General features: G+C 46.0%; 1 protein-coding gene across 2 annotated transcripts in view; it reads right to left on the reverse strand.

The window, feature by feature from the left end:
- Positions 1-9,519: 9,519 nt before the first annotated feature.
- The window catches only part of PDE8A (phosphodiesterase 8A), a 2,218,572-nt gene continuing 2,203,611 nt past the window's right edge, over positions 9,520-24,480 (reverse strand). For both annotated transcript variants that reach the window (XM_086958243.1, XM_086958242.1), the window contains exon 22: positions 9,520-10,686. In XM_086958243.1, the coding sequence (XP_086814369.1) occupies positions 10,580-10,686 (107 nt within the window). In that variant the 3' untranslated portion in view covers positions 9,520-10,579. The remainder of the gene's footprint in view (positions 10,687-24,480) is intronic.

Raw genomic sequence — 24,480 nt, forward strand, 5'->3', positions numbered from 1 at the left:
TCACACGCAGGAGATGACTACGCGCTCCCCCCCCCAGCGGATCAGATCCTGCAGGAACAGCGGGACGCACTGCGTAAAGTATCAGAGATCAGCAGCTCCCCAACGCCATCCTCTGCGCTACATGCCAGCCCACGAGCCTTCCCCAGCCAGCGATGATGAAGCAATCTATGGCTTACTGGACTCAGCAATCCGCTGACCTCCCTGACATCACGCCGCAGACGGCGGACCTACCGATCTGAGGAGACCCCCCCCCCTTTTTTATTTGACAATTGTTGAGCTCGACATCTCATGGTGAGACGCAGTGAGTAACCCATTGCTATCACCACACGCGCTGGTTCAATGACACTGGGACATTTTTCTCCCTGCTGGAACTGCATCCTAAGCAGTGATTTGTGGCCATCACTAACCATTGCCTGGTGCCTTTACACTACCTTTCCTGCACCATGCCACTATATGCGGACATACTCTCCTGCCCCACCGTGCGGGTTGGCTTCCGGAGACGCCCACTAGCTGTGGCGAACTCTCAACGGCCTGGGGTGGGTGGTGAGCCCCCCTCCCTGATCCTTCTATTTTTTCCTCATTGTGAACTATATAATGCCATTGTCATTGATGCCAACCACTTACCACCCCTTGGCTTAGTCACATTTTCTTAACTCAATAGAGTGTTTGGACGGCGACATGTTGCGAAGCCGGCCTTTTGGTATTTTTTATTGTTTTACATTGTTTGAACTATGTGCTTTTTATCCCACTCCCGCCCCTGGGATATTGCTTGGGTTCCTCTTCCATGTGTCGGTGTCGCTGCCTGATCTGAGCGGTGGAGGGATGCCAAGTGTTCGGTGGGGATTTACACCTAAAGAATGGAATGTATGTAGAGGGGGTGTTCCTTACATTACAGACGATCATGGCTGAAATTAAGATGTGTACGTGGAATGTTAGAGGTATGCACACACCATCTAGGCGTTACCAGATTTACTCTTACTTGAAACGTCACAAATTCCAGATAGCCCTGTTACATGAAACGCACTTAAAGAAGGCGGGGGTTCATGCGCTGCGCCGCAGATGGAGAGGCCAGTTGTATGCCACTGAATATTCCTCCTTTGCCCGTGGAACACTTCTATGGATCCGGCCTGGTACCCCGTGGGCGGTCATGGATACACAGATAGACACTGAGGGTAGATATGTAATAGTCCGGGGCAGACTCGATGGACACCCAGTAGTGCTAGCCTCGCTATACTTCCCAAACGCTGATCAGAGCCCCTTGTTCACTCGCCTTTATGCAGCGCTGGCGTCTTGGCACGGGGTCCCGTGGATCCTGGGGGGCGATTACAACTGCGTCCTAGACGTCAACCTAGACAGATCTTCCGCACCTCCTGCCAGCGCCCCGGCACATGCCACCACGAAAACCCTAACCAACTGGGCCACACAGTGGGACCTCCATGACGCATGGAGGACATGATATCCGACCACGCGGACATACTCTTACTGGTCGGGTGCGCATACTCTGCATGTGCGTTTAGACCGGTCCATGGTTACCACTGATCTTCTCCCATTAGTCACAGACACACAATACATGGGCCGTACACATTCGGACCACAATCCCCACACACTAACAATTGCATGGGAAAATCCACGTCCACCTGTCCCCACTTGGCGCCTTCAACCTGACCTCCTGCGAGATGCGGCCTTCCGCGACTCCCTACTCACACAAACAGCACTATATTTTGAGCACAACACCGACACAGCGTCTTCCCCTCAGGTCGAGTGGGACGCATTTAAGGTGGTCACCCGAGGACACTGTCTAGGCACACAGGGATATATGCGGCGACAACTAGAGTCTAACATTACCAAATCTTCTTGGGAATCCTTCCTAGACTCGCATTTTAACCAGCAAGTCGCCACTACAAGTAAGCCCCAGGAAGCCCCAGAGGGCCAACCGCTACAAACAACAACAACTTGGCTAGAATCCAAACCTGGAATCTCTGCGGTTCTGCTTAAACTCATTGCGAAGGGAAGGAAGGATGGTGCAGCAGGGCCAAACGGGATTCCTCCGGCCCTGTTCAAACTTGAGCCAGAATACTGGGCAGAAACGCTGACCCCTCTTTTCACGTCTGTGAGTCGATCCAGGATTCTTCCTGCCTCTTGGAGGGGTTCAATCATTTCACCAATCTACAAGGCGGGGGATAGAACGCTGCCAAAAAATTATCGGCTGATAGCACTCCTGGATATTGAGGCTAAATACTTTGCCGGGCTCTTACTGACCCACCTGTGCGAATGGGCTACCCACCATAATATAATTCCACCGAGCCAAACAGGTTTCAGCAGAGAAACGGGAACAACGACTAACCTGCTGGCAATTTCGCAACTTATTGACAAAGCAAGGGTGACCAAACAGGCTCTTCACCTTTGCTTTGTCGACTTCAAGGCGGCGTTTGATAACGTCAACCGGGGCTACCTCTGGAGAAAACTGGCCTCCTGGGGAATCCCCAATCCCCTACTGAACCTTTTGATCGAACTGCACACCAACACGTGGGTCCAGATAAAGCTCGGCAACGGCACACACCTTTCTAGGCGCATTCCAACAACCAACGGCCTAAAGCAAGGGTGCGTCTTAGCACCGACCCTTTTCAACCTATTTACAGCCGACTTACCACCTGCCCTAGAAACCTGTAACGCGCACGCTCCACGCTTGGGGGGCAAAGCGCTGCCTAGCTTATCCTACGCAGACGACGTGGTCCTGGTCAGCCACACTAAAGTAGGTCTCCAAAACCTCATCAATGCACTGCATGGTTATGCCGAAGCGAACCTGTTAGAAATAAATATCGACAAGACCAAAGTTCTGTCCATAAATGGGAACAAAAAGCTGCACACTTGGTTCCTTGGAACAAAGGTTGTCGCGAACTGTTCAGAGTACAAATACCTTGGAATATTGTTCGATAAAGGAGGACGCTTTATGAACCAACTAGAAGCAATTAAGAGGAAAGGGATGCTGATAGCTACCACGCTTAAACAGCTAAAGTCTAATCTGAATGGTCCCACTCTACTCCCACTGCTCCGTGTGGCACAAGTCAAGCTAGAGTCATCTATAACATACGGCAGTGAGGCTCTAAAAGGCATAGATGAGAAATTGCTGGACACAACCATTGCAAAGGCCTACCGACTTCTCTTTAATCTGCCAACCTACACCTCACAAGCCCAGATCCGGTTAGAGTTTGCACTGACCTCCCAAAAGCTTGCAAGAAGAGGTTCATACATAAAGTGCTGGCAGAAAATAAAGAACTCGCCAGAAAATTCACTGAACCACCTGCTATGGCTAGACCTAAGCAGCTCTCTTCAACTGCCGGCGAAATCTTTCCTAGAGGAATCCCTGACTATCACAGGTCTAAAAGAACTATGGGAAACTCCTTTACCGCATGTGCAATTCAAGCGTGTTGTAAACAAGAGCATAAAAAATCAATCGCACCTGGAAGATAAAGCGACCTTTTCACAAAGGCGACACGTATGGATGACTTTGTCCACATACAAATCGCCTGGATTACAAGCATACTTTGGTCTGGGGTATGGCAGGAAATCAAAAGAAGCCTTTTTAAAACATAGGCTAGGAATTCTACCCTGTATTCCGCATCTGCAACCATGGATGAGAAGGGGTTGGGGGACAAAATGCAGGCTGTATGACGACTTCGAACATCTACTATGCACCTGCCCAAGGCTGAAAGAGGAAAGAGTAGCCCTGTTAAAAACGGCCTTCAATGAACTTAAAATCCGCACACGCAGACAAGCGGTTCTTGCTTGCTTCGACCCAGGCCATCCCCCATTAAATGGGAAGATGGTCAAATTCCTGAAATCTCTGGAACTGAAACTAAAAAATCTGGAAGATGGCACCAGACCGGACTAGTTGAATATTGGCCAAGACACCACACTGGGACCTCACACCTGCACCAAATTGTTTTTATCAAAATTCTCTTGTTTTAAAAATAATATATTTTTCTAAAAATCTTTTTATCCGAAGGTATGAGCTATCAATGTACTTTTGTAATGGTTTTAATTAACCTAAAACAATAAAATTACTTACTTACTTACTTACTTACTTACTAGAGGTCGAACTGACACAATCAGAGACTGAATTATTAGGACATGAGCAAGCTACAACGGGGGATACGAATGATCGCCTGACGGAGGCCACCGCAGAACACGGACGCCTCCTGGAGAGACTACGCCACATTAATTTTGCAGCACACTGTGCTCGCACACACCGCCAAGGCGACCGACCTGGCAAGCTGTTGACCTGGCTGATCGCACGCGAAGATCTTATGTCCCCTGTGTCAGCGAGTCAGACGGAGGGAGGTCGATTACTTTACACGCAACGCCAAATTCACGAGGCGTTCATAGAACACTACACGGAACTATACAACTCCCGGCTACGTATCCCACTGCCTGACATAGCCGAATATCTTTTGCCTTTACAGTTGCCAACTTTGACAACTGCGCAACAGGATGACCTCGGAGCACCACTTGATCCCGAGGAACTCCGCAACACTATTTACAACCTTTCGAATGGCAAGTCTCCAGGCCCGGACGGCTTGCCCGCCGAATTCTATAAGGCTGGCTCGGACATCCTCATTCCTCAGCTTTTAAGGATGTACGCTGCGGCTACGGATGACTTTTCCCTACCCCCGACTCTCAATGAGGCCACCCTCATATCCCTACTTAAGCCTGGCAGGGATGGCAGGTGCCTGGGTTTCTACCGTCCCCTGGCTCTCCTAAATACAGACTATAAAATCCTCGCCTCCACACTAGCACGCAGACTGGCCCCTCTGGTGCCCACTTTAGTACATCATGATCAAAATGGCTTTGTGCCGTCGCGCCATACCTCCTATTACATATGCCGCTTATTTCGCATTCAGGAATACGCCACACGTCAATGGCCACACGCCGGATGTCTAGTGTTAGACCTAGAGAAAGCATTTGACTCGGTGGAATGGCCGTACCTGAGAGCAGTCATGAACAAATTCGAACTGGGAGACGACTATGAGACCATGGTTGGCCTACTATACCGAAGGCCCACGGTTCGCGTCCGCACTGGCACACTCCTCTCAGACCCTATCCGTGTACAGCGAGGCACCAGGCAGGGCTGCCCCCTGTCACCTTTGCTGTTCTCCTTGGCCGTAGAACCTTTGGCAGGCATACTCAGGTCTCGGGGCGCAGAGTGGGGTATTCCGATGGCGGATGGCCTCCATGCAGTGTCCTTATATGCGGATGATCTGCTCCTTTATATTAAAGATCTGACGGACATCCCGGTGTCCCTTGCCGATATTTTCCACACTTTTGAAGAGATGTCGGGACTTAAAGTCAATTGGGCCAAATCTGGGGCTTATTCATTTGATCCGGATGCACCCGAACGCGAGCTACACATAGGTGGTGAAAGGCTGCAGTGGTACTCCACGACGTTCAGGTACCTGGGCATCCACATCTATCATAATCCCACAGATATATTGGAGGGGAACCTGATACGAGCGATTTCATCAATCCGGCCGCAAATTGGGTTCTGGAAAACTCTCCCACTAAACGTTCCCAGCCGAGTAGCCTTGGCGAAAATGATAGTTCTACCTAGGCTATTATATTACTTCGCCAACATCCCATCCTATGTTCCCAATCGGATATTCCGAGATCTTGAAGTCCTCCTTCGAGACCTGATCTGGAATAAAGGCAGACCACGCATAGTGCTGGCGAAACTCTATATGCCTACTGAAGCGGGGGGGCTTGCGGTCCCCAAAATGGAACTATACTATTTGGCGGCACAGATGCAGTGGGTATCGGGATGGTTAGGTGGTAAGAATTTGGGAGATACTGCCACGGATATCACTGCCTGGACCCTGTTGCAAATACACGTATTGTTTCATCCGCTGACTCGAACTCCTCGTCCCTCGCAGTTATATCTCGCGGTAGCGTGCAGGTGTTTTCTACGCTGCCTGCGTCTCACCCGAACAACTATACCGTATGCCCCGATACTCCCTCTGTTAGGCACCCCGACAACAACTGGAGCGCTGACGAATGCAAAGCTAAACAGCTGGGTTAGTGCGGGAGTGGAAAGACTGGGAGACCTATACTCTGATGGCGCCCTCCTCCCGTTTGCCAGCCTTGCAGAGGACACGTCCCTCCCGACTGGGCAGTTCTTACTAGATGCGTCTCTAGTTCACACATTAACTGCAGCCTGGGGTGACATATCCAAGGAGCCCCCATGCACTATTTCATGCAATACCTTCATGTCATGAGCAACGGCTCCCACATAATTCACTGGCTGGCGCAGGCTCTCCTCCTTCACACACACTCTACCACTGCACAGCTGAGAGAGAAATGGGCAACAGACCGGGGAAGGGATTGGACAGACAAGGAGTGGGCAATGGTATTGGTGGGACCGGTAAATATCCTGCGCAATCCCCGCTTCAAAATCATACAACTTTACATACTACACCGTGCATACCTCACCCCAGACAAAATTAATAGGTACTTTTCAGTTACGGATACCGCCTGCAAGCGCTGCTCCTTGGTTGGGGCGGACCTCCTTCACATGCTATGGCGGTGCCCTGCCCTCGAGCAATATTGGAACAGAGTAACAGAACTGCTTACACATTGCACTAGCGAACCTGTACCGAAAACTTGGGAGGCCTGCCTATTAGGGCTGCACAAGCGCACAAAACTGAACAAGGTGCAGGCCCGATACTGGGACCTTGGGATGATCACAGCTAAAAGGCTACTAACCAAGCGGTGGAAAGCTGACACCCCCCCACACATACGCCATTGGAGTTTATCCCTCACAAACTATGCGCGAGCGGAGAGCGCGGTCTTGAAATGAGAAGAGACGGCGGGGCTTAGGAAATTCCTGATTGCACAACAATGGGATGACATCCTCCAATCCTTCCAACAGAAGTGCTTGGAACAAGGGATCACGTAGAGGGAACCACATCCTGCCCCCCATGACCCCCCCCCTGCAGTGGATGCCGTGAGACAAACCCGCACCAGATGGTTCCCCCTCCCCTACTTATATAGCTGTCCCCTCCTCCCCCCTCATGCCACATTGCCATAGCCGTACTCAGCTCACCTCATTCCATGCAACCCCTGGTGGTGGACCCCCCCCCCTGCCTTACTGATACACATATGAACCTCACAATGCACCCTCCACTCGCCTATCAGACCGCTATTGACACACTGACATCGTACATCCTCTTTAGTACATGTGGATACCCACACTCCCCTCCTCCTTTCATTTAGCGCATGTTCCCTACGTTCTCGATTGGTGTTGTTACAGTTCTACTGGTCTCCCTTCCTTTTGACCAGGCTTTTTACACTTAATTCCTGAACACATTACACCATGACATCTATGAAAGCAGCGACCATGGCTGAGGTCCTCCCAGCCGTACATTACCAGCAACACAAATTTCTCCCGCTGGGACTGATACGCTTTATAGACACTCATTGCTCAACACACTCGTGATGTCGCACAGTATAATTTTTTCCCACCGCTGCCCCTCACCCCCCTTCGTAGTCACATCTAGCTGGCACTGCTACCCATTGCACAAATAATAGACGAGGGCTACCATTTGTCCATTGGCACCGGTGAGTGCCATCATAGTTTTGTCACTAAGGAACTGTGTAATTAACAAACAGAAAATAAGAAAAACCCAGGACCTATACACCTGTAACGTTAAATGGACTACTAAACGCAAAGTGCTGTTATGGAACAACTAACGCCGCCGATCCCCTGGGCTGTCGGCCTTAAGGCTGTGTTCATCTACTGTTATATATGTGATAATTGATTTGCGCGGCTGGCCCCGCGGGGTTGTTAGCCTCACGCTGTGTACTGTGCACTTTGGAAAATAAAGGTCTTAGAACAAAAAAAAAATAAAAATATTAATCATCCTGCCGACCACGACACCAATGACGAACGCGGAGCCATAAGACACCACCTTCCGACGCGCAAGGGTACTGCTGACGAAAAACTTTCCGGGTCCAGTCTGACATCTGGGGGTAATTCTAAGGTAAGGAACCTATAACTAACCTATGTTTCTTAATGATATATTGTTACCTGTACGTAACTTGTTCATCTACAATACAGGGTGTTTTATTATCTGCCCTTGTTTCTGGATCACGTGTGATCTATCACTTATTGTGTAACGTGTGCAATAAAGCTCCATCATCCTCAGCTCATCACTGCTCTAGATACAGCAGTTGCAAGTGCAGTTAGTCACGCTACATGTTGCTTTCTTCCTTATACGAGCCTTTGTGTATGTCCACCCAAAGACACCTGATGTCGCCGAATTAAGCTTCAACATTTTTGCTTTGCTCTTCACATGACGTCACATGGACGTCTTCTCGTCAGAAATCATGTGGTGACAATCATGACTACTTTTAAATATCTGTTATTGACATTCCACCGGATGGTGGCCCACAAGCTCAGCATTTGTAAATATGATGCTTAAAATGCAGACCGTCATTCAAGACATAGCAACATAAGTTGTCAGAGATCTGCAAATCAATTGAAATGACTTTATCCAGTTCCTGTTTCAAACAGTGGCTACCTCATACTAGCAATAGTGTTAGCTATTGTGTCTGGTTTGTGAATTAGGCATTTCCTTTTACCAGCAATTGCTTATGAGCAATTACAGTATAAACAAGCATTTGCAATGCAATAAGACTCACATTTACGCGAGACCTATTGCACTGCATCATGGACAACGGGAGAAGCACCGACAACTGGAGAGCGGGCGGGGGCACAGACAAAGTAGTGCTCACAGTCTAAACCACATATATGTACTGTGTAACTTTCAAAATAAAGGGGCAGGTAGCCATGGGAGGGTACAAATGACAGCATGGCCATAATAAGGAGGGACTAACAAGCCTAATAATCAATCTGAAGGCAGCATTTACGAAAGACAATGAGACGAGCCAATTAAAAACGTGGGCGGAGAGTGGGTGGAGCTTCAACTTCATACTCCATTACTGCATTCCTCCCAGAGCAAGCAGCGCATGCACCCAGCCGCTATATGCTAGACCTAAAAAGAAGTCGACAAAGGGTCATAAAATACTGTCAAAAAGTGACAGGGGGCAGGTCTATTCTCAGTTCAGGGCTTGACTGGCGCGGAAAGAAGAGTACTGATTCCAGCGTTCCGAGGTGGCGCCTACATAGGTGATGCGGACAACACTTCCAGCGTGGAAGATGCAGACAATGTCATGTGGAGCTGACCGATGCCACCAAACGGCACACAGGGGTACTGCTTGAAAACAAATCTTCTGGATCCAGTCTGGCACCTGGGAAATTAAAAAGTAAGAACTCTGCAGCTAGATGTCTTTATCGGATGCTTGGGATTATTCAACAGGTGAGGAATCTGCAGGTAGAAGTATCCATCAGAAGTACACATTTTTATTTGTGTTGAGGGTGAATTTGTTATTAGAGTTGTGCAGATTTACAACTGTAAAAATGTAGAGCCAATCATTTCAACTACAAACGAAATACGGAGACTGCAACATTTTGAAATGTTTTTAATTTTTAAGTTGTTCATATTGTGGAATTCGCTGTAGAAATACTGTATAAAATAAGGCCGAACTTTGACAAAAACTTAATTCTAACACTTAGGAGGAGTAAATCAAGAATCTCACTCTGATTTGACCATAGCACACCTTCCAATAAACATTATACCATTACCAAAGTTTAAGAGAAAAACTGAAATTACCCTTGTTCTTATGCCAATGGTGTACTCCTTTATGTTTTAAAAACCTTCATTAAAACAGCAGATTGCAATTGAAAGAAATTTAAAAAATATTTAACCATAAGCATCTATTCTTAGAGTGCAATACAAATGTGTCATTTTATAGTATTTTTAATTTTGCATTATGAAAATAAAAGGTCTATACATTATTCATATATTTTAATGATTATGAATCATGTACATTTGAAATGCATCTAACGTCTGCTTTGGTGTTTGTTTATAAATTCATAGAAAATATTAAACATCTAACAAAATAAATAAAACATTTCAATCATAGATGCTAATGATCAAGTCATTTTATTTTTACATTAAATTACTAAATTTAAGATCTCACGTATCAGTAGTGCTCAGAAGAGAACAATTGCATTTTCAGTGATGTGAAAAAATAGATTGCATCTATCTTTTAAAGATCAAAAACTCCTTCATGAAATGCTGCGTTATAATAATGTCTTAAATATTTCACCTCTAAGTGCTTAAAAAATGTACAGTGTTCTCGTAAACTGTCTGTGAAAAGAGACGATTTTACTTCTCCGCCTTAAGTTGAGGTTAAAAGCAATATCTTTCAGGAACACCTTTCGGTATAATAAAATGTCTCAAACTGGAACTGTGGGGCCACGATGTGATGTCTGAGAAGCTTGACGGTGTTGAGTGGATGGCCAACATACAGTCTGTAGCTATCATTCCTGTAATGATTCCTTTGCAGTCATATTGTCAGCAAGACTTTTCTCAATAAGATAGATCAAAACATATCTTAAAAACCAGGAGTAGAGGTGACCTTCAAGGAGAATCCATGAATGTGGGATTATAAAGGGCGCACGTTATTCTAGTGGTGGCCGAAGAGTTCTTAGATGTTGGTCGTCTAGTCCTTTCCAATATTTAAAATTATTGTCAAGATGCTGCATTATGTTTGGCAGGTCTGCAAAAGCTAAAGAAAATGAAACATCAAGCTGTTATATATTTTACAACTAAACAATAAACGAAAGAGTCCTTTTTGAAAATTAAAAAAAATACTTACATATTTTAATAGCTACATTTAACTTTTACTTTCGCTTATTTCAAAAAGAAACAAAAGGATGATGAGGTTTTGGAGATGTGAACTACTTCCACAAACCGAAAAGTTTAAAGAGCAATTGCAAATTAATTAGTATAGTTTAAAATTAAAAAAAACATTTCACATTGCTAAGGACATTAGTTACACTTGATTTTGTTCGGGTGAGCTGATGACTGTGGAAGTGCTTGTAAATTCGAAGCTTAAACACCAATAAAATGTCGTTGGAAAACAAATTGATGATTTTGATACCAAGAACCTGTTTCGGATCGACTTAGTTCGCAAATTTACGTGCTTAATATAAGTTTGATATCATAAAAGCGATGGACAATAAGAATATCATCAAAGAGGTTACAAAAATCACAAAGAGTTGAGTGTAGTGTAACGTATTTCACTACATAAACATAAGTGCATTACCAAACGCGCTGTGTATGTCAATCAGCATAAACAATCACATAGTAATTCCGAAATATGTTTGAAGGCGGACTAGGATTACAAGCAGCAGTACAATAAATCAGGAGTTTGACTGACAGACAGACAAACATTTACGTATTTGTGTTTGTAGGAAATCCGCCTGTTCTGTGGGGTGATCCCTGATGTTTCACTTTTTGTGGACCCTATATTTTTGTTGGCTTTAGAACTCTGCACACTTTACCCATGCTAACAAGCAGTAAAGCGTCTGTGCTCCCCCTTTAAACATGATTATATGTGCATGCTTATAACTGACATAAATAACTTGCCTATAAGTCCCTGGTAGATGGTACAGTTTACCCACGGGCTGGATGTTAAATACTACTAGTGGACTGCACAAACTATTATGGGGCAACCCTGTGACCCTGGGGAGCAGGTGGGATTTGCAGTCTCACTAACATTGGGGGCGGGGGAGGGAAGGGGGATCCATGACAGGGGTTCTAGAATTCTTACTAGTTAAGAAAACATTGTTTTACTAAAAAAAACCTTGATCTAAGCATATGCATGTGAGATACCCTATGGGTCCACTGATATAATTCACAAGATCAGATGCAACCTTCATGTAGCATGACTCATCGGCTACTTGAGTGAATATCGTTTTTGACAATGCCTTCCTTCCCCTTTGTCAGCTGGTTTAATCACAACTTCTGCATTCTTTTTTAGTGTGCGAATGGCTGGATTTTTAGCTTGACCTATAGTGTAGTGTGTATATCTTTGTTATTTACTCAGAGAATCTATCTCCTTCATAACTATTTTTTCAAATGCCAAAATCTCAGTGGGTGTAGAGTGGAAAGGGGGGGGGGGGGGGGGGGGGAGGTTGCGAAGGATGATCATTTTCCAGCACTAAGCCTTTTTCACGCAAAGCCCTATGCAGCAGGGATTGTTCCAAACACTATCCCAGCGTTATTGGCAGCAGGGTTCCTAGCCTTTTGTCTACCATACATGCTATTCCAGTGCTATCGTACATTAACATAACTCAAGGTGCTTATTGCAGCCTTGCGGAAGCAATTGGCTACCATTTTCATGGAAAGTGGTACACAATACAGCAGGGCTTAATCCTTTGATTTATATACATGCTTTCTCAGCATTATTGGTAACCTATGCAGTAGAATTTTAAGCCTTTGGTTTACTACAAGTGCTATCCCAGTGCTATCATACATTCACATAACTCTACCTATTGGGTATCTCTTGTTCACCACAGTATTTTGGGGTTTCATAAATACCATGGAGATGTTTGAAAGTGGCATCTCTTACATTACTCAGCATTTTATGCAGACTATACATTAATGCCCTGGTTCTTCAGTTTTCATACGGTGATGCACATCATAGCAAATTTTAATCCTTTACTTTGTAAAATGGACTTTCTTAGTGTTCTACCAATACCATAATCTTTGGCAATGCACATATGTGAGATTGATGACAAAAGGTTTTGACCTCTGACTTCATATTTATGTATCCTTTGCAGACTCTACATTAATGTCCTAATCCATTCATATGGTGATTTTTCCCTTTACACAGGTAGGTTTTCATCAGTACGTAATTCATCGTATCCGCTCCAACTATGATAAGGGTGCATACTTTCTTTCAGGTTGCTACCATCTCTTTGTTGCCCTAATGATGACCATGATAAATTACTCCCAACAGCATTGATAGTTCGACGAATTAACTGGTGGACTGATATGGATAAGTCCCAAAATGTTTTCAGGTCGAACCACAGTTCTGAATCCGCAAAATTGTTATTTACAGAATCGCTTATAAGAGAAGATGAAGAGGGAGGTTCTGCAGCACTTATTCTCTTGGACTTGAGTGCTTCATGCAACCACATATCACATTAGGTGCTCTTTCAGCGCCTCTGCGATATAGGTGTCGGCAGCAACACATCTTGGTTTGTCTCTTTCTGAATAATTGCTCCTTTCAGTTTATTTCTCCTCCTTACCAACATAATTGGAACACAGGGTCCCACTGGGGTACTCATTAAGCCCTACTCTGTTCAACATTTACGTCATGCCCATGACAGGGATTTTAAAATCTTTTGAGATTTCCATAGTATCATATGCAGATGATACTCAATTTATTGTCGCCTTCTCTGCCGATGCCTTTCAAGACACTGTTAAGTTTAAGGAATGTATGATGGCAGTGGCCACCTGGATGGATTATAATGGCCCATCTTAACACCAATAAAAGCAAGATTTTGTTGTTTAGCAAGCACAACTAGAGGCGGGGTGATTACTGGTGGCCGGAAGTTGGAAGCTTTCGGGCCTCCCCCTCCACCCAAATCATCTATCAAAAACGTAGGCATCTAGCTAGACGACTCCTTTTCCTTTGAGATGCAAGTGAGAACTCAGGCTCCTGCTTCGGTCTCCTCAAAAGCCTCAAACATATCATATGTTGTTTTCAATTCAACAGATGATCATTCAATCCCTCGTCCTGTCACGTCTTGACTATTGCAACATCCTATATCTGGTTATAGGAAATCAACTCTGAAGAGGCTGCAACAGTCCAGAATGCTGCAGGCCGACTTCTGTTTGGTCTTCCTATGTTCTGTCCCTCTTGGGAAATCCTGAAGCTCTACTGGTTGCAGATAGAGCAGCACATCCAGTTTAAAGTTCTCAGTCCCGCGCATAAGATTATGCACTTCTCAGGGGCTCCCCATCTTGTCAGAACTCACGCTGATTTGAGAGAAAGAAATTGGGAGGTAGCTCCTTCCAGGTGTTGGCGCCTGTCCTTTGGTACAGCATGTCTCATGATCTAAGAAAAAAACTTAAAACACGGCTGTTCGCTACCCAGATCTCTCAGTAGCTTCTTTGTCCTTTCTGTTGCTTTTCTGTATTACTGGGTCCAGGGCTGGGAAGGCCCATCTCTGGGAAGTCCCGTCGCTGGGAAGGCCCGTCGCTGGGAAGTCCCGTCGCTGGGAAGGCCCGTCGCTGGGAAGGCCCGTCGCTGGGAAGGCCCGTCGCTGGGAAGCCCCGACGCTGGGAAGCCCCGACGCTGGGAAGCCCCGACGCTGGGAAGCCCCGACGCTGGGAAGCCCCGACGCTGGGAAGCCCCGTCTCTGGGAAGGCCCGTCGCTGGGAAGGCCCGTCGCTGGGAAGGCCCGTCGCCGGGAAGGCCCGTCGCCGGGAAGGCCCGTCGCCGGGAAGGCCCGTCGCGGGAAGGCCTGTTGCTGGGAAGGCCTGTCGCTGGGAAGACCCATCACTGGGGCAGCCATGTGCCCTACAAATCTTATTGATATACCAAATGATTTATCATGATGTGCACACTGTACTCTTATTTTGAGTCTTGCTAAGAATTTTCATCTTTATCAGCCTATAAGAGACAAATGTACTTATGTTGTGCATATTTTTGTACAGTACAACGCACAATTTTTCACAGATGTCACCACTCACTTTCACTGCGCCGTTTTTGTAGCACCTTTAATGTGACATGATATATTGAATTAAACTGTCTGATTCTAAACTAATGTTTTTGAATCATAACTAAGGCTCCCAATTTTATATTTATTTGTTCGACATTTCTGTCTATTTATCCATATTTATTTTTTGCTACTTTTTCTGTACTTATCCAATTTTATTTTGTGTTTTCTATATAAATGAAGCTGCAATAGGCATTTTTCCATATTTATTTAATTGATAAATGTATGCTCACATTTAAATGTCCAAAAGATTTCAGCAGTATACAGTGCAATAGCGTTATCTGACTTGCATTGTAGAATAGCATCAATAACTGTAGATCTGTAGTTAATTAAGCTTAATTAGGAAATTAATGTATTTGTTCATCTCACCTAGCTCTCAATCGGTACATCTACAGACCTAGCACTGATGATTGACAATAAAATAAAATCGTCCAAAGAAAGCCTATTTTCCATACTTTCTGTATTTAAAATAAATATAGAAAGGAAAATAAATAGTTTTCGGTCTGTATTTATCTGTAAAAATCAGTAAAAATGCAAAACTGGGAGCCCTAATCATAACACTTAGGAGGTTTAGGCTGAAAACCTCTCCCGAAAGGATCTATCAGCTTGTCCATTTATTCACTAATAGAATGCAGGACCTTCTATGCCATCCACTACAGTGGTAGTGCAAACATTGCTTTAGGCCTAGCCTGACTGTAGCAGTTAAAAACTGTAATTCCACTTGTCAAACTAAACCTTTTGAAAGGTCAAAACCTCTCTTTATAAGTCACCTCTATTTAGGCATTTTAGTCCACAAAGCAGGATGCATGGTATTTAAAAGTAAGACATGCAGCAATTCAAAATTAATATGTTCTTACAGAGACTAGGAACAAAAGCTATTTTTCACTGTGACATGTCTAGCTGTTCCATGTAGAAGATTACAATTCTTATACTGTATATCACGAAAGGGACAAGTTAGAAACAACCATTTCTAACAGTTAATAAAAATAAAATTCAAAGGTGAAGTCGGATTTGTAATAAATGCCAAGGAAAATAAACTTTTAGGATGTTATCTTTTCCCTGCCTGAAGCTCCTGGGGCATAACCAGCTGGCCAGTGGCTACTGGAGTTGGACTGGACCCTGCTGTTGACAGCTGATTTCCAAAGTGTTGCAATAATCCTGTTCTAGTTGATAGCGGGCTGTTTGACTTGGCCCTTTGTCCCGGGTCACCCCATACCTTTTGCCTGTACCCTCTACTTTCTGATGAAATTAGATTTGTTGGCTCTTGGACTCTGTGCACTTTTCCTCTGCTAACCAGTGCTAAAGTGCTTGTGCTCTCTCTCCTAAACATAGTATAATTGGCTTACACTTGTTTGGCACACTTAACTTACTCCAGCGCGGGCCTTCATCGGAACGGATGGGCTCCCAACCTGAGGGGCTGAGGTCGCCGGGACGTCAACACCGGCGCCGCACGAGGTTTCGTAAGTGGCGCCGGTCATAGGTAGCATCATACAGATCCTCGAGCATAGCAGCTCCGGGTCTTCGGGACTCCTCCAGCCGGTCCGGCTCTCCGCCCCGCAACAGGACCCGATCCACCGAGGACATACCGGCTCAACCCCATCGCTGGCTCAGGTGGGCCTGCCCGGGATGGACTCCACCCTTTTCCGCACTCCTACTCTCGAATGGCCTATATGGTCAGGTTCGCTGCATGTCGACCGTTGGAATGGGGTACCTCACCGGCGGGGTCCTTTGACTTTGGTAGACTTTCGTGTTCATTGACAGTGTCTTACTGCTGATTCATTACCGATCCGTTCTCCTGGAGCGGTCCTCCACGCAACTAACCCGAGTGCTCTAGTTTGCTTTTGTTAAACGAGGGGGGGTGGGAGGGGTTGACAGATTCTTCCGTTCTACAAGTGTAGGGTGGGGGAGTGGGAAGGGGGAGGGGGAGTTGGGACTGTTTTCTTTCTATGTTGTTCTTTTTGTTTTGCTGTTTCAGCTTCCACAGACTGACATCTGCTTCTTCCCCACAGGTCACACCCGCTCATGGCGCATGCAGCCACTCATGTACCCACGGGCTCCCACGTGCGATCGCACACCCCTACGTGAAGTCAAGTCTTAGACCTAAGATGCACCTACCATGACCGATGACATCGCTTCCGGGGCATCTCTTTATGTCCTGTCATGGAATGTTAATGGCCTTCTGAACCGGCTCAAGCGTACAGCAGTCCTGCGCTATGTGCAACGCCTTCACATAGACATCCTTCTGCTCCAAGAAACACACCTCATGGGCAATTGCTGCCCCTTTCTTGCCCGCTACGGGTACGACAGAGTATGGCACTCCGGCTTCTCTAGAGGCTCCCGCGGTGTGGCCATCCTTATGAAATGTGGTCTACCTTTCGTCCTTTCCCACGTGACTCATGACCCCCAGGGCACTTTTGTAGCAATTCGTGGCTCCTTGTCTGACTCCCCCCTCAACCTCATGTCCATGTATTCCCCTCCCTCGCTGCTCGCTCCCACACTTGCACAAACCGCTGCCCTACTGATCACCTTCCCTCTAGGCACTACTGTAGTTGGTGGAGACTTCAATGGAGTCTCCTCCCCAGCCATGGACACTGCGTGCCCTCCGTTGGCTTCCCGCACGGCGCAAGCGAAACCGCTAAGGACCTGGTCCGAGTCACTAGGCCTTATCAATGCATGGCGCACGTGGCACCCACGCACCAATCACTTCACTCACAAATCCGCAGCCCACCATACACAGGCATGCATAGACGCAATCTTTGTCCCCGCTACTGATTGCTCTGTTATTGTTGACACCCACATCCTACCTAGAGGAATTTCAGACCACTCTCCGGTGGTCCTAAGTACAGGTGCTCCCTCTGCCTTGGCCCGCCAAACATGGAGGATGAATACATGGTTCCTCCAAGACAAAGATTTTAAGATGGTAGTAGGAAAGGAGCTCAAACAATACTTTCTAACCAATGAGGGCTCAGTCTCTTCCCCGGGTACCCTGTGGGAGGCTGGGAAGGTGACAATAAGAGGTATCGCGGAGGGCAGCTCAAAAAGCTCAGTGAAATTACTTGGAGGGAGGCCCAGGCGCTACGCTTGGAACAATCACTTTCCCAGTCTGAGGACGCCGCCCAAAGCCGGCAACTCGCTCACCTCGGGCCGAGATTAAGCAGTTATCCCTGAATGCGGTCAAACTCCTGTGGAGGTCGTCGGTGGCGAGGGTTTACAGGTGGGGAGACAAAACAGTTTTGCACAGGCTGGCCACTTACCCCAGGGCGAACCGTATAATTCTAGAGGTGGTAGATGATCAGGGCTTGATGCACCGTGCCCCATTGGGTATGGCCCGCACTTTTGCCACTTATTATCGGCGTTTGTACGCAGCACAAGCCCCCGACCTACCGCTTCATGCTCTCCTTGCAAGAAGTAACATACTTCTTCCTCGGTTGGAGACGATTGCCCAGAAAGACCCGGACCACCCCATATCTAGGAAAGAAATCGAGGAAGCAATTTCCCTCACGTCATCGGGCAAGATGCCGGGACCAGATGGCATTCCACAAGAATACTATGCGTTGTTCTGCGACATTCTTGTGACCCACCTGGACGATCTATCCCGGGAAGCCCTGGAAAAAGGCTCCTTTTCGGCAGAGACGGACATTGCCACTTTTGTGGTCATCCCGAAGTCCCATCCCCCTCCCGTTCTTATGCGGACTATCATCCCATATCCCTCCTCAATATGGAGATCAAGTAATATGCCACCATATTGGCCCCGCGCCTGAAGCCTTATTTGCCCTTATTGGTCCACCCAGACCAATGCTGCTTTATGCCCAAACGTGCGACCCACCACTGTCTCTGGAAGGTGCAGTTGGCTCTGGCCCATCGACACTTACTCACCCCTTATTTAGCTCTTCTTTTTTATAGATTTTGAAAAGGCTTTCGGCTCGGTGGATTGGAGTTATCTGCACAAGATATTGGCTGAGATGGGGTTTGGTCCCTGGTTCTTTGCCCTGGTCCGGGGACTCTACGCACGAGTCCTGGTTAAAGGTGTACTGTCTGAGGCCTCTCCCATTGCGAGGGGCATGCGGCAGGGCTGTCCTCTTTCCTTCCTGCTGTTCGCTTTGGCGATGTAGCCCTTGGGGTCCCTGGTGCGGGCTGAAGAAAGCATGTCTTGGCAGTACAGGCTGGACTGTTCCCATGAGGCACAGGGTCAGACTGATTTGCATATGGCCATGTCTGAACTGGGGTGGTTGAGTGAGCTAAAGAATGGTGATAGATTAAACTCAGATCAGTTGACAGGGGGTGAGTGTTTGATTTGCTCAAACGCTCCGTCTATCATCCCCTTTGGTATCGCTTTGTTCACCCTAAGCTGGCAGGGTATGCCCAGATGTGGGCTCCTTGCTCACTCTACCACTGGATTTAAGATAGCCTGGCTGATGAGGATTATGAATCTGAAACCGGTCACAGAATGCTTGTTTCTGGTCCAGGGAAGACATGGCTTGGCATTTCGGGCTGGACTGTTCCCATGAGGAGGCACAGGGTCAGACTGATTTGCATATGGCAACGTCTGAACTGGGGTGGTGGAGTGAGCTTAAGAATGGTGTTGGATTAAACCCGGATCAGTTGACTGGGGGTGAGTGTTTGATTTGCTCAAATGCTCCGTCCATCATCCCCTTTGGTATCGCTTTGCTTGCCCTAAGTTGGTAGGGTATGTCCAGACGGGGGTCCCTTGCTCACTCTACTACTGGATTCAAGATAGCATGTCTGATGAGGATTATGAATCCGAAACTGGTCCCAGAATGCTTCTTTCTGGTCCAGGGAAGACATGGCTAGGCAGTTCTGGCTGGACTGTTCCCATGAGGCACACGGTCAGACTGATTTGCATATGGCCATGTCTGAACTGGGGTGGTGGAGTGAGCTACAGAATGGTGATGGATTAAACCCAGGTCAGTTGACTGGGGGTGAGTTTTTGATTTGCTCATATGCTCCGTCTATCATCCCCTTTGGTATCGCTTTGTTTGCCCTAAGTTGGCAGGGTATGCCCAGACGTGGGTCACTTTCTCACTCTACCACTGGATTTAAGATAGCCTGGCTGATGAGGCCTATGAATCCGAAACCGGTCCCAGAATGCTTGTTTCCAGTCCAGGGAAGACATGGCTTGGCAGTTCGGGCTGGACTGTTCCCAAGAGGCACAGGGTCAGACAGATTTGCATATGGCCATGTCTGAACTGGGGTGGTGGAGTGAGCTAAAGAATGGTGATGGATTAAACCCAGATCAATTGACTGGGGGTAAGTGTTTTATTTGCTTAAACTCTCCGTCGATCATCCAGCTTCTGACAACTCTGTCAACTCTCCGTCGATCATCCAGCTTCTGACAGAGGCACTACCAACGCTGCCACAACCAGAAACCTTGCCTCTTAGGCCTCAGAATTCTAAAAGTGAAGCATAGGGGTGTGTAGAAGAAAAGAGAATTTTCTTTGGGACGATGAAGATGCCCAAGAAGATATACCTTCTGTAGAAGGTGCTGAACACATATTAATGGACTCGGACTTTGAAGGCTTGAAGGATGCAAGAAGCCTCAACACTGCCTTAGAGTGGGACCTCCTCTCCCCAATGGATTTTTCTTCCCTTGAGGAGAAAAGCAGCTTAACACTTTAGACTTGCCACTTCCACCAGTGGAGGTCAAATCTAACTTCTTTACTGAAGTTCTGCATTCTGCCTCTTACTGTACTCTGCAGAACCAATTCTTTCTTTCAATAAAGTCCTGACTGAGTCTATCGTGGCTATTTGGGAGAAGCCAGCGACATCTACAGATGTATCCAGGTAGATAGTGTGTTGTTACAGTCCTGCTCCTCAGGACCCTGAACACAATCATCCCCAGAAAGCCTGGTAGTATAAGCTTCTTGCTCTTCAAACTAGACTACCGGATCATTTCCGTCCACACCATGTGACTAGAGAGTCAAAAAAGTTGTAACATTTTTCTGCCGGAACTATACCGTTGAAGTCCATAAATCCCACTTGCCTAACATGAAAATATGTGTAATAAAACAGGAGATCGGTAGTGGTGTTTCCAAATTGGAAAAGACCGCACATACACAAATTATTGTATAATGAACAACAGTACTGGATTAATGCAAAATCTTTGGTTTTTAAAGACGGAGTGCTACATAGACCACTGTCCCCCACTACCAAGAGAGACTGATGACAATCAAAGATTGGTATTTATGTAACTGCAAAGAAGGGGTCAAATAGAGCACATTCCTTAAGCACATGTTTACCAAAAAGACTAATAAGTCTCGTTGTAGTTCAACAACACTTAAGCTGTACATATCCTGTGATATCAACATTCGGACAAGACAAAGGAGCGGGAAAGTTCATATTTTCATTCTCTTTATTTGAAGATCCATAAAAGTAGAGTTGACAAGAAACAGCCAACATGTGTTTCGTCAGTACTATTGATCAGTACTATGACTTTTTCAAGGTTATAAAGATGAGACTAACACGGTGCATCCAACCTCGTAATGTGTACGGTGGCAAATAATGTAAGAATCAAGGATCTTAGCAATATGGATTCAAGACAAGCGAACAAATGGGGGGATCAAAAGCCCATACGATCCAATGAGATCACTTGAGTAAGTTGTCTGTGACTAATAGATCAATATACCATGTCACGCTCGTCTTGAATCCATATTGCTAGGATCCTTGATTCTTACATTATTTGCCACCGTACACATTACGAAACATATGTTGGCTGTTTCTTGTCAACTCTAATTTTATGGATCTTCAAATAAAGAGAATGAAAATATGAACTTTCCCGCTCCTTTGTCTTGTCCGAATGTTGATATCACAGGATATGTACAGCTTAAGTGTTGTTGAACTACAACGAGACTTATTAGTCTTGTTGGTATACATGTGTTTTAGAAATGTGCTCTCTTTGACCCCTTCTTTGCATGAAAATATGTGCATCCCTTGTTCAAGCTGTCATCCCTAACATGTCAAAGAAGCTTCAGGCCCATTTCGAAGAGGCATAAATGGTGTTCAGGCCACTGCAAAGCAGGGCATATAATCTGGCCATGACACTGTGGACATAAGGCCTAGAGCTATGGAGAAACCAGTCTCCCAATGAAGACATGCCTGGTTGCGAAATTCAAGCTTCTGTCAGAACGTCAAGACAACACTCATGGACATACCTTTTGAAAGCTTTCGTCTCTTTGGGTCTAAGGCAGTCTCTGCGCTTGAAACATTCAAAGACAGCAAAGCCAAATCTAGATCCCTTGGTTTACAAAACAGAATATTTACTAACAGTTTAAGAAATTTCAGGGTTTTAGTATAGGTGGAGGCTTCTGCTTTTGAAGAGCCAACAATATTCTTCTAAATAATAACAACAGCAAGAGAACACCTTCTACAGGCATTACAAAAGGTGTGGCGGAGGAAAACAACATGCCTCACATGCTCCTCCATACTTCCTCCTCTTCTCCAGCCACTAAAGAGAAGCAGCTTTAGTTCTGCATTATCGGAGCACACTCTACCCATTGGAGGATGTGTATCCTCCTTCCCACAAGCATGGAGGATGATCACTTCAAACCGTTGGGTCTTGCAAATTGTAGAAAGGGGGTATTGCACTGCTCCTTCACCAATCACCTCCTCCAATCCCTCTCCCGCAAGATAATCAGGACATCCTTGGACAGGAGGTTCAATCTGTACTCCAAAAGGGGGCAGTTGAGTTTGTTTCAGGGAAGGAAGAGGATCAAGGATGTTAACCTTGTCACTTCTTGATCCCCCAAAAAGGACGGCGGTCTTCGTCCAATCATAGACCTCAGGGTTTTGAACTGGTTCAAAATGCTACCCCTAACTCAGGTTCTGCTGACCCTGGAAGCTGAAAATAGCATGGCGTCGGTAGACCTGCAAGATGGTTCTTTTCTCATCCCAATTCTGGAGTCGGAGAGGATGTTCTCTCACTTCACAGTCGGATCTGGACATTACCAGTTTCTAGTATTTCTGTTTGGCCTCAGTTCCGCACCTCAAATCTTCACTAAGGTGATGGCGGCGGTTGCAGTCCTTCGCAAATAGGCGGGATTGCCAGTATTCCCTTACCTGGATGAAAACCTCATCAAAGCCAGCTCTCCAGAGATGGTCTCTTACCACTTGCAGGCAACAACACAACTTTTGTACGGCCTGGGCTTTTCAATCCATAAGACCAAATCACCTAGTGCCCTCTCTGCGCATCCTGTTCATAGGTGCAGCACTGGACATCACATTGAGCCTACTTTCCTCCTCAGGGACCTTGCGATATTATGATGTTTTGAGTCATGATGGTCATAGACATGCTTGGTTTGCTAGCCTCCTGCATTCTTTTGGTGCACCCATGCATGCTGGCACATGAGGGCCAGCCAGTAATGCCTACTGCAGGCAGCATTTCCAAAACAGCAGAGATCAATAAGCATTTATCAAGATCTCCAGGGACACTGCAGTGGATCTACAATGGTGGAGTGTAAACAACAACCTATCTCAAGGAAAACTATCTCCCCCTCCTCATCTGGGGGCAACAGTAACTGCAGATTCCTCCACTCTAGGGTGAGGAGATTATCTGTAAGGAACTGCAGATCAGAGGCCTCTGGTCACCAGAAGAACAGATGTTGTACATAAATCTGTTGATATTACAGGCAATATATTTTGCTCTCAAGGTCTTCCTTCCTTCCCTTCATGGCCAGTCAGTCCAAATCTTTACAGAGAGTACATTGACAATGTGGTACACCAACAAACAGGGAGGAGTGTTTGCAACTTACTCCTGACTAACTGGTATTACAAACCATGGCTGTCTTCCTGCCTAAAGTGGTAACTCCCTTCCACTTAGATCTGCCCATCACCTTTTCCACATTTTACCCTCCTCCACATCTTACAAAAGAAGAGGAAAGATTTCATATATTTGATCCCAAGAGAGCGTTCAGCTTCTACGTGGACAGAACACATGAATTCAGGCTCTATGTTCTGCTCTTTGTCTGCATGTTGGAAAGATGAAAGGCAGGGCAGTCCAAAAAAGGAAATCAATATGGAATATCCTATGCATCAGGATCTGTTACACCATGATGCACTAGGAACCTCCAGAAGGTATCAGGGCTTATTCTACCAGAGCTAAATATTTTACTTCAGCACTAGGGTGGGGAGTGCCTGTGATAAGGATCTGCAAAGCGGCAACTTGGTCCTTCCCTCAAACTTTTGTGAAACACTATGGTCTTGATTACGAAGTGAGTAGGGATAGTCACTGCTGGTTCAATTAGAATGTTTGGGTATAGACAGTTGTTCTACTACCTCCAAGTGGGGGGATTGCTTGAGCAATCTATTCAAAAGATGAAGAATCTGCAAGTAGAAGTATCCATCAGAAAAACTGTAATAGTTTCGGTCATCGTTCCTTTTGTCAGAGAACAATTTGTCCCAAAAAGAATCGTCCTACTGCTGTTTTATAGCTCATTTCAGTTTCTTTAATACAGTTGTGTGGCATCTCAGCGATTGTTGCATGTTTTCATCCATCGGCCTGCAATGGAGGGCTCTCAGTATTTTGTTTATGGCCTTTTTAAACAACTTCAATTGTTGAATCCGTGGCAATAGAATAGAGCCTGGTTGCTGTGCATTTGGATCATTGGTCTTATTGGGGAAGCAAATGTGTCTGCAAGCTGTTTGGTGAATAACTCCTATGTAATTAAAGCATATTAGACGTTTTCAAATGCTAATGTAGCAAGCCCTTTGCTGATTCCATTCACTTATGGATGAAGGCGAAAATCTAATCCTTTTGTTGTTAGTAGTAAATGCTG

Source organism: Lissotriton vulgaris, chromosome 2_1, assembly GCF_964263255.1.
Source record: "Lissotriton vulgaris chromosome 2_1, aLisVul1.2, whole genome shotgun sequence".
Lineage (NCBI taxonomy): Eukaryota > Metazoa > Chordata > Amphibia > Caudata > Salamandridae > Lissotriton > Lissotriton vulgaris.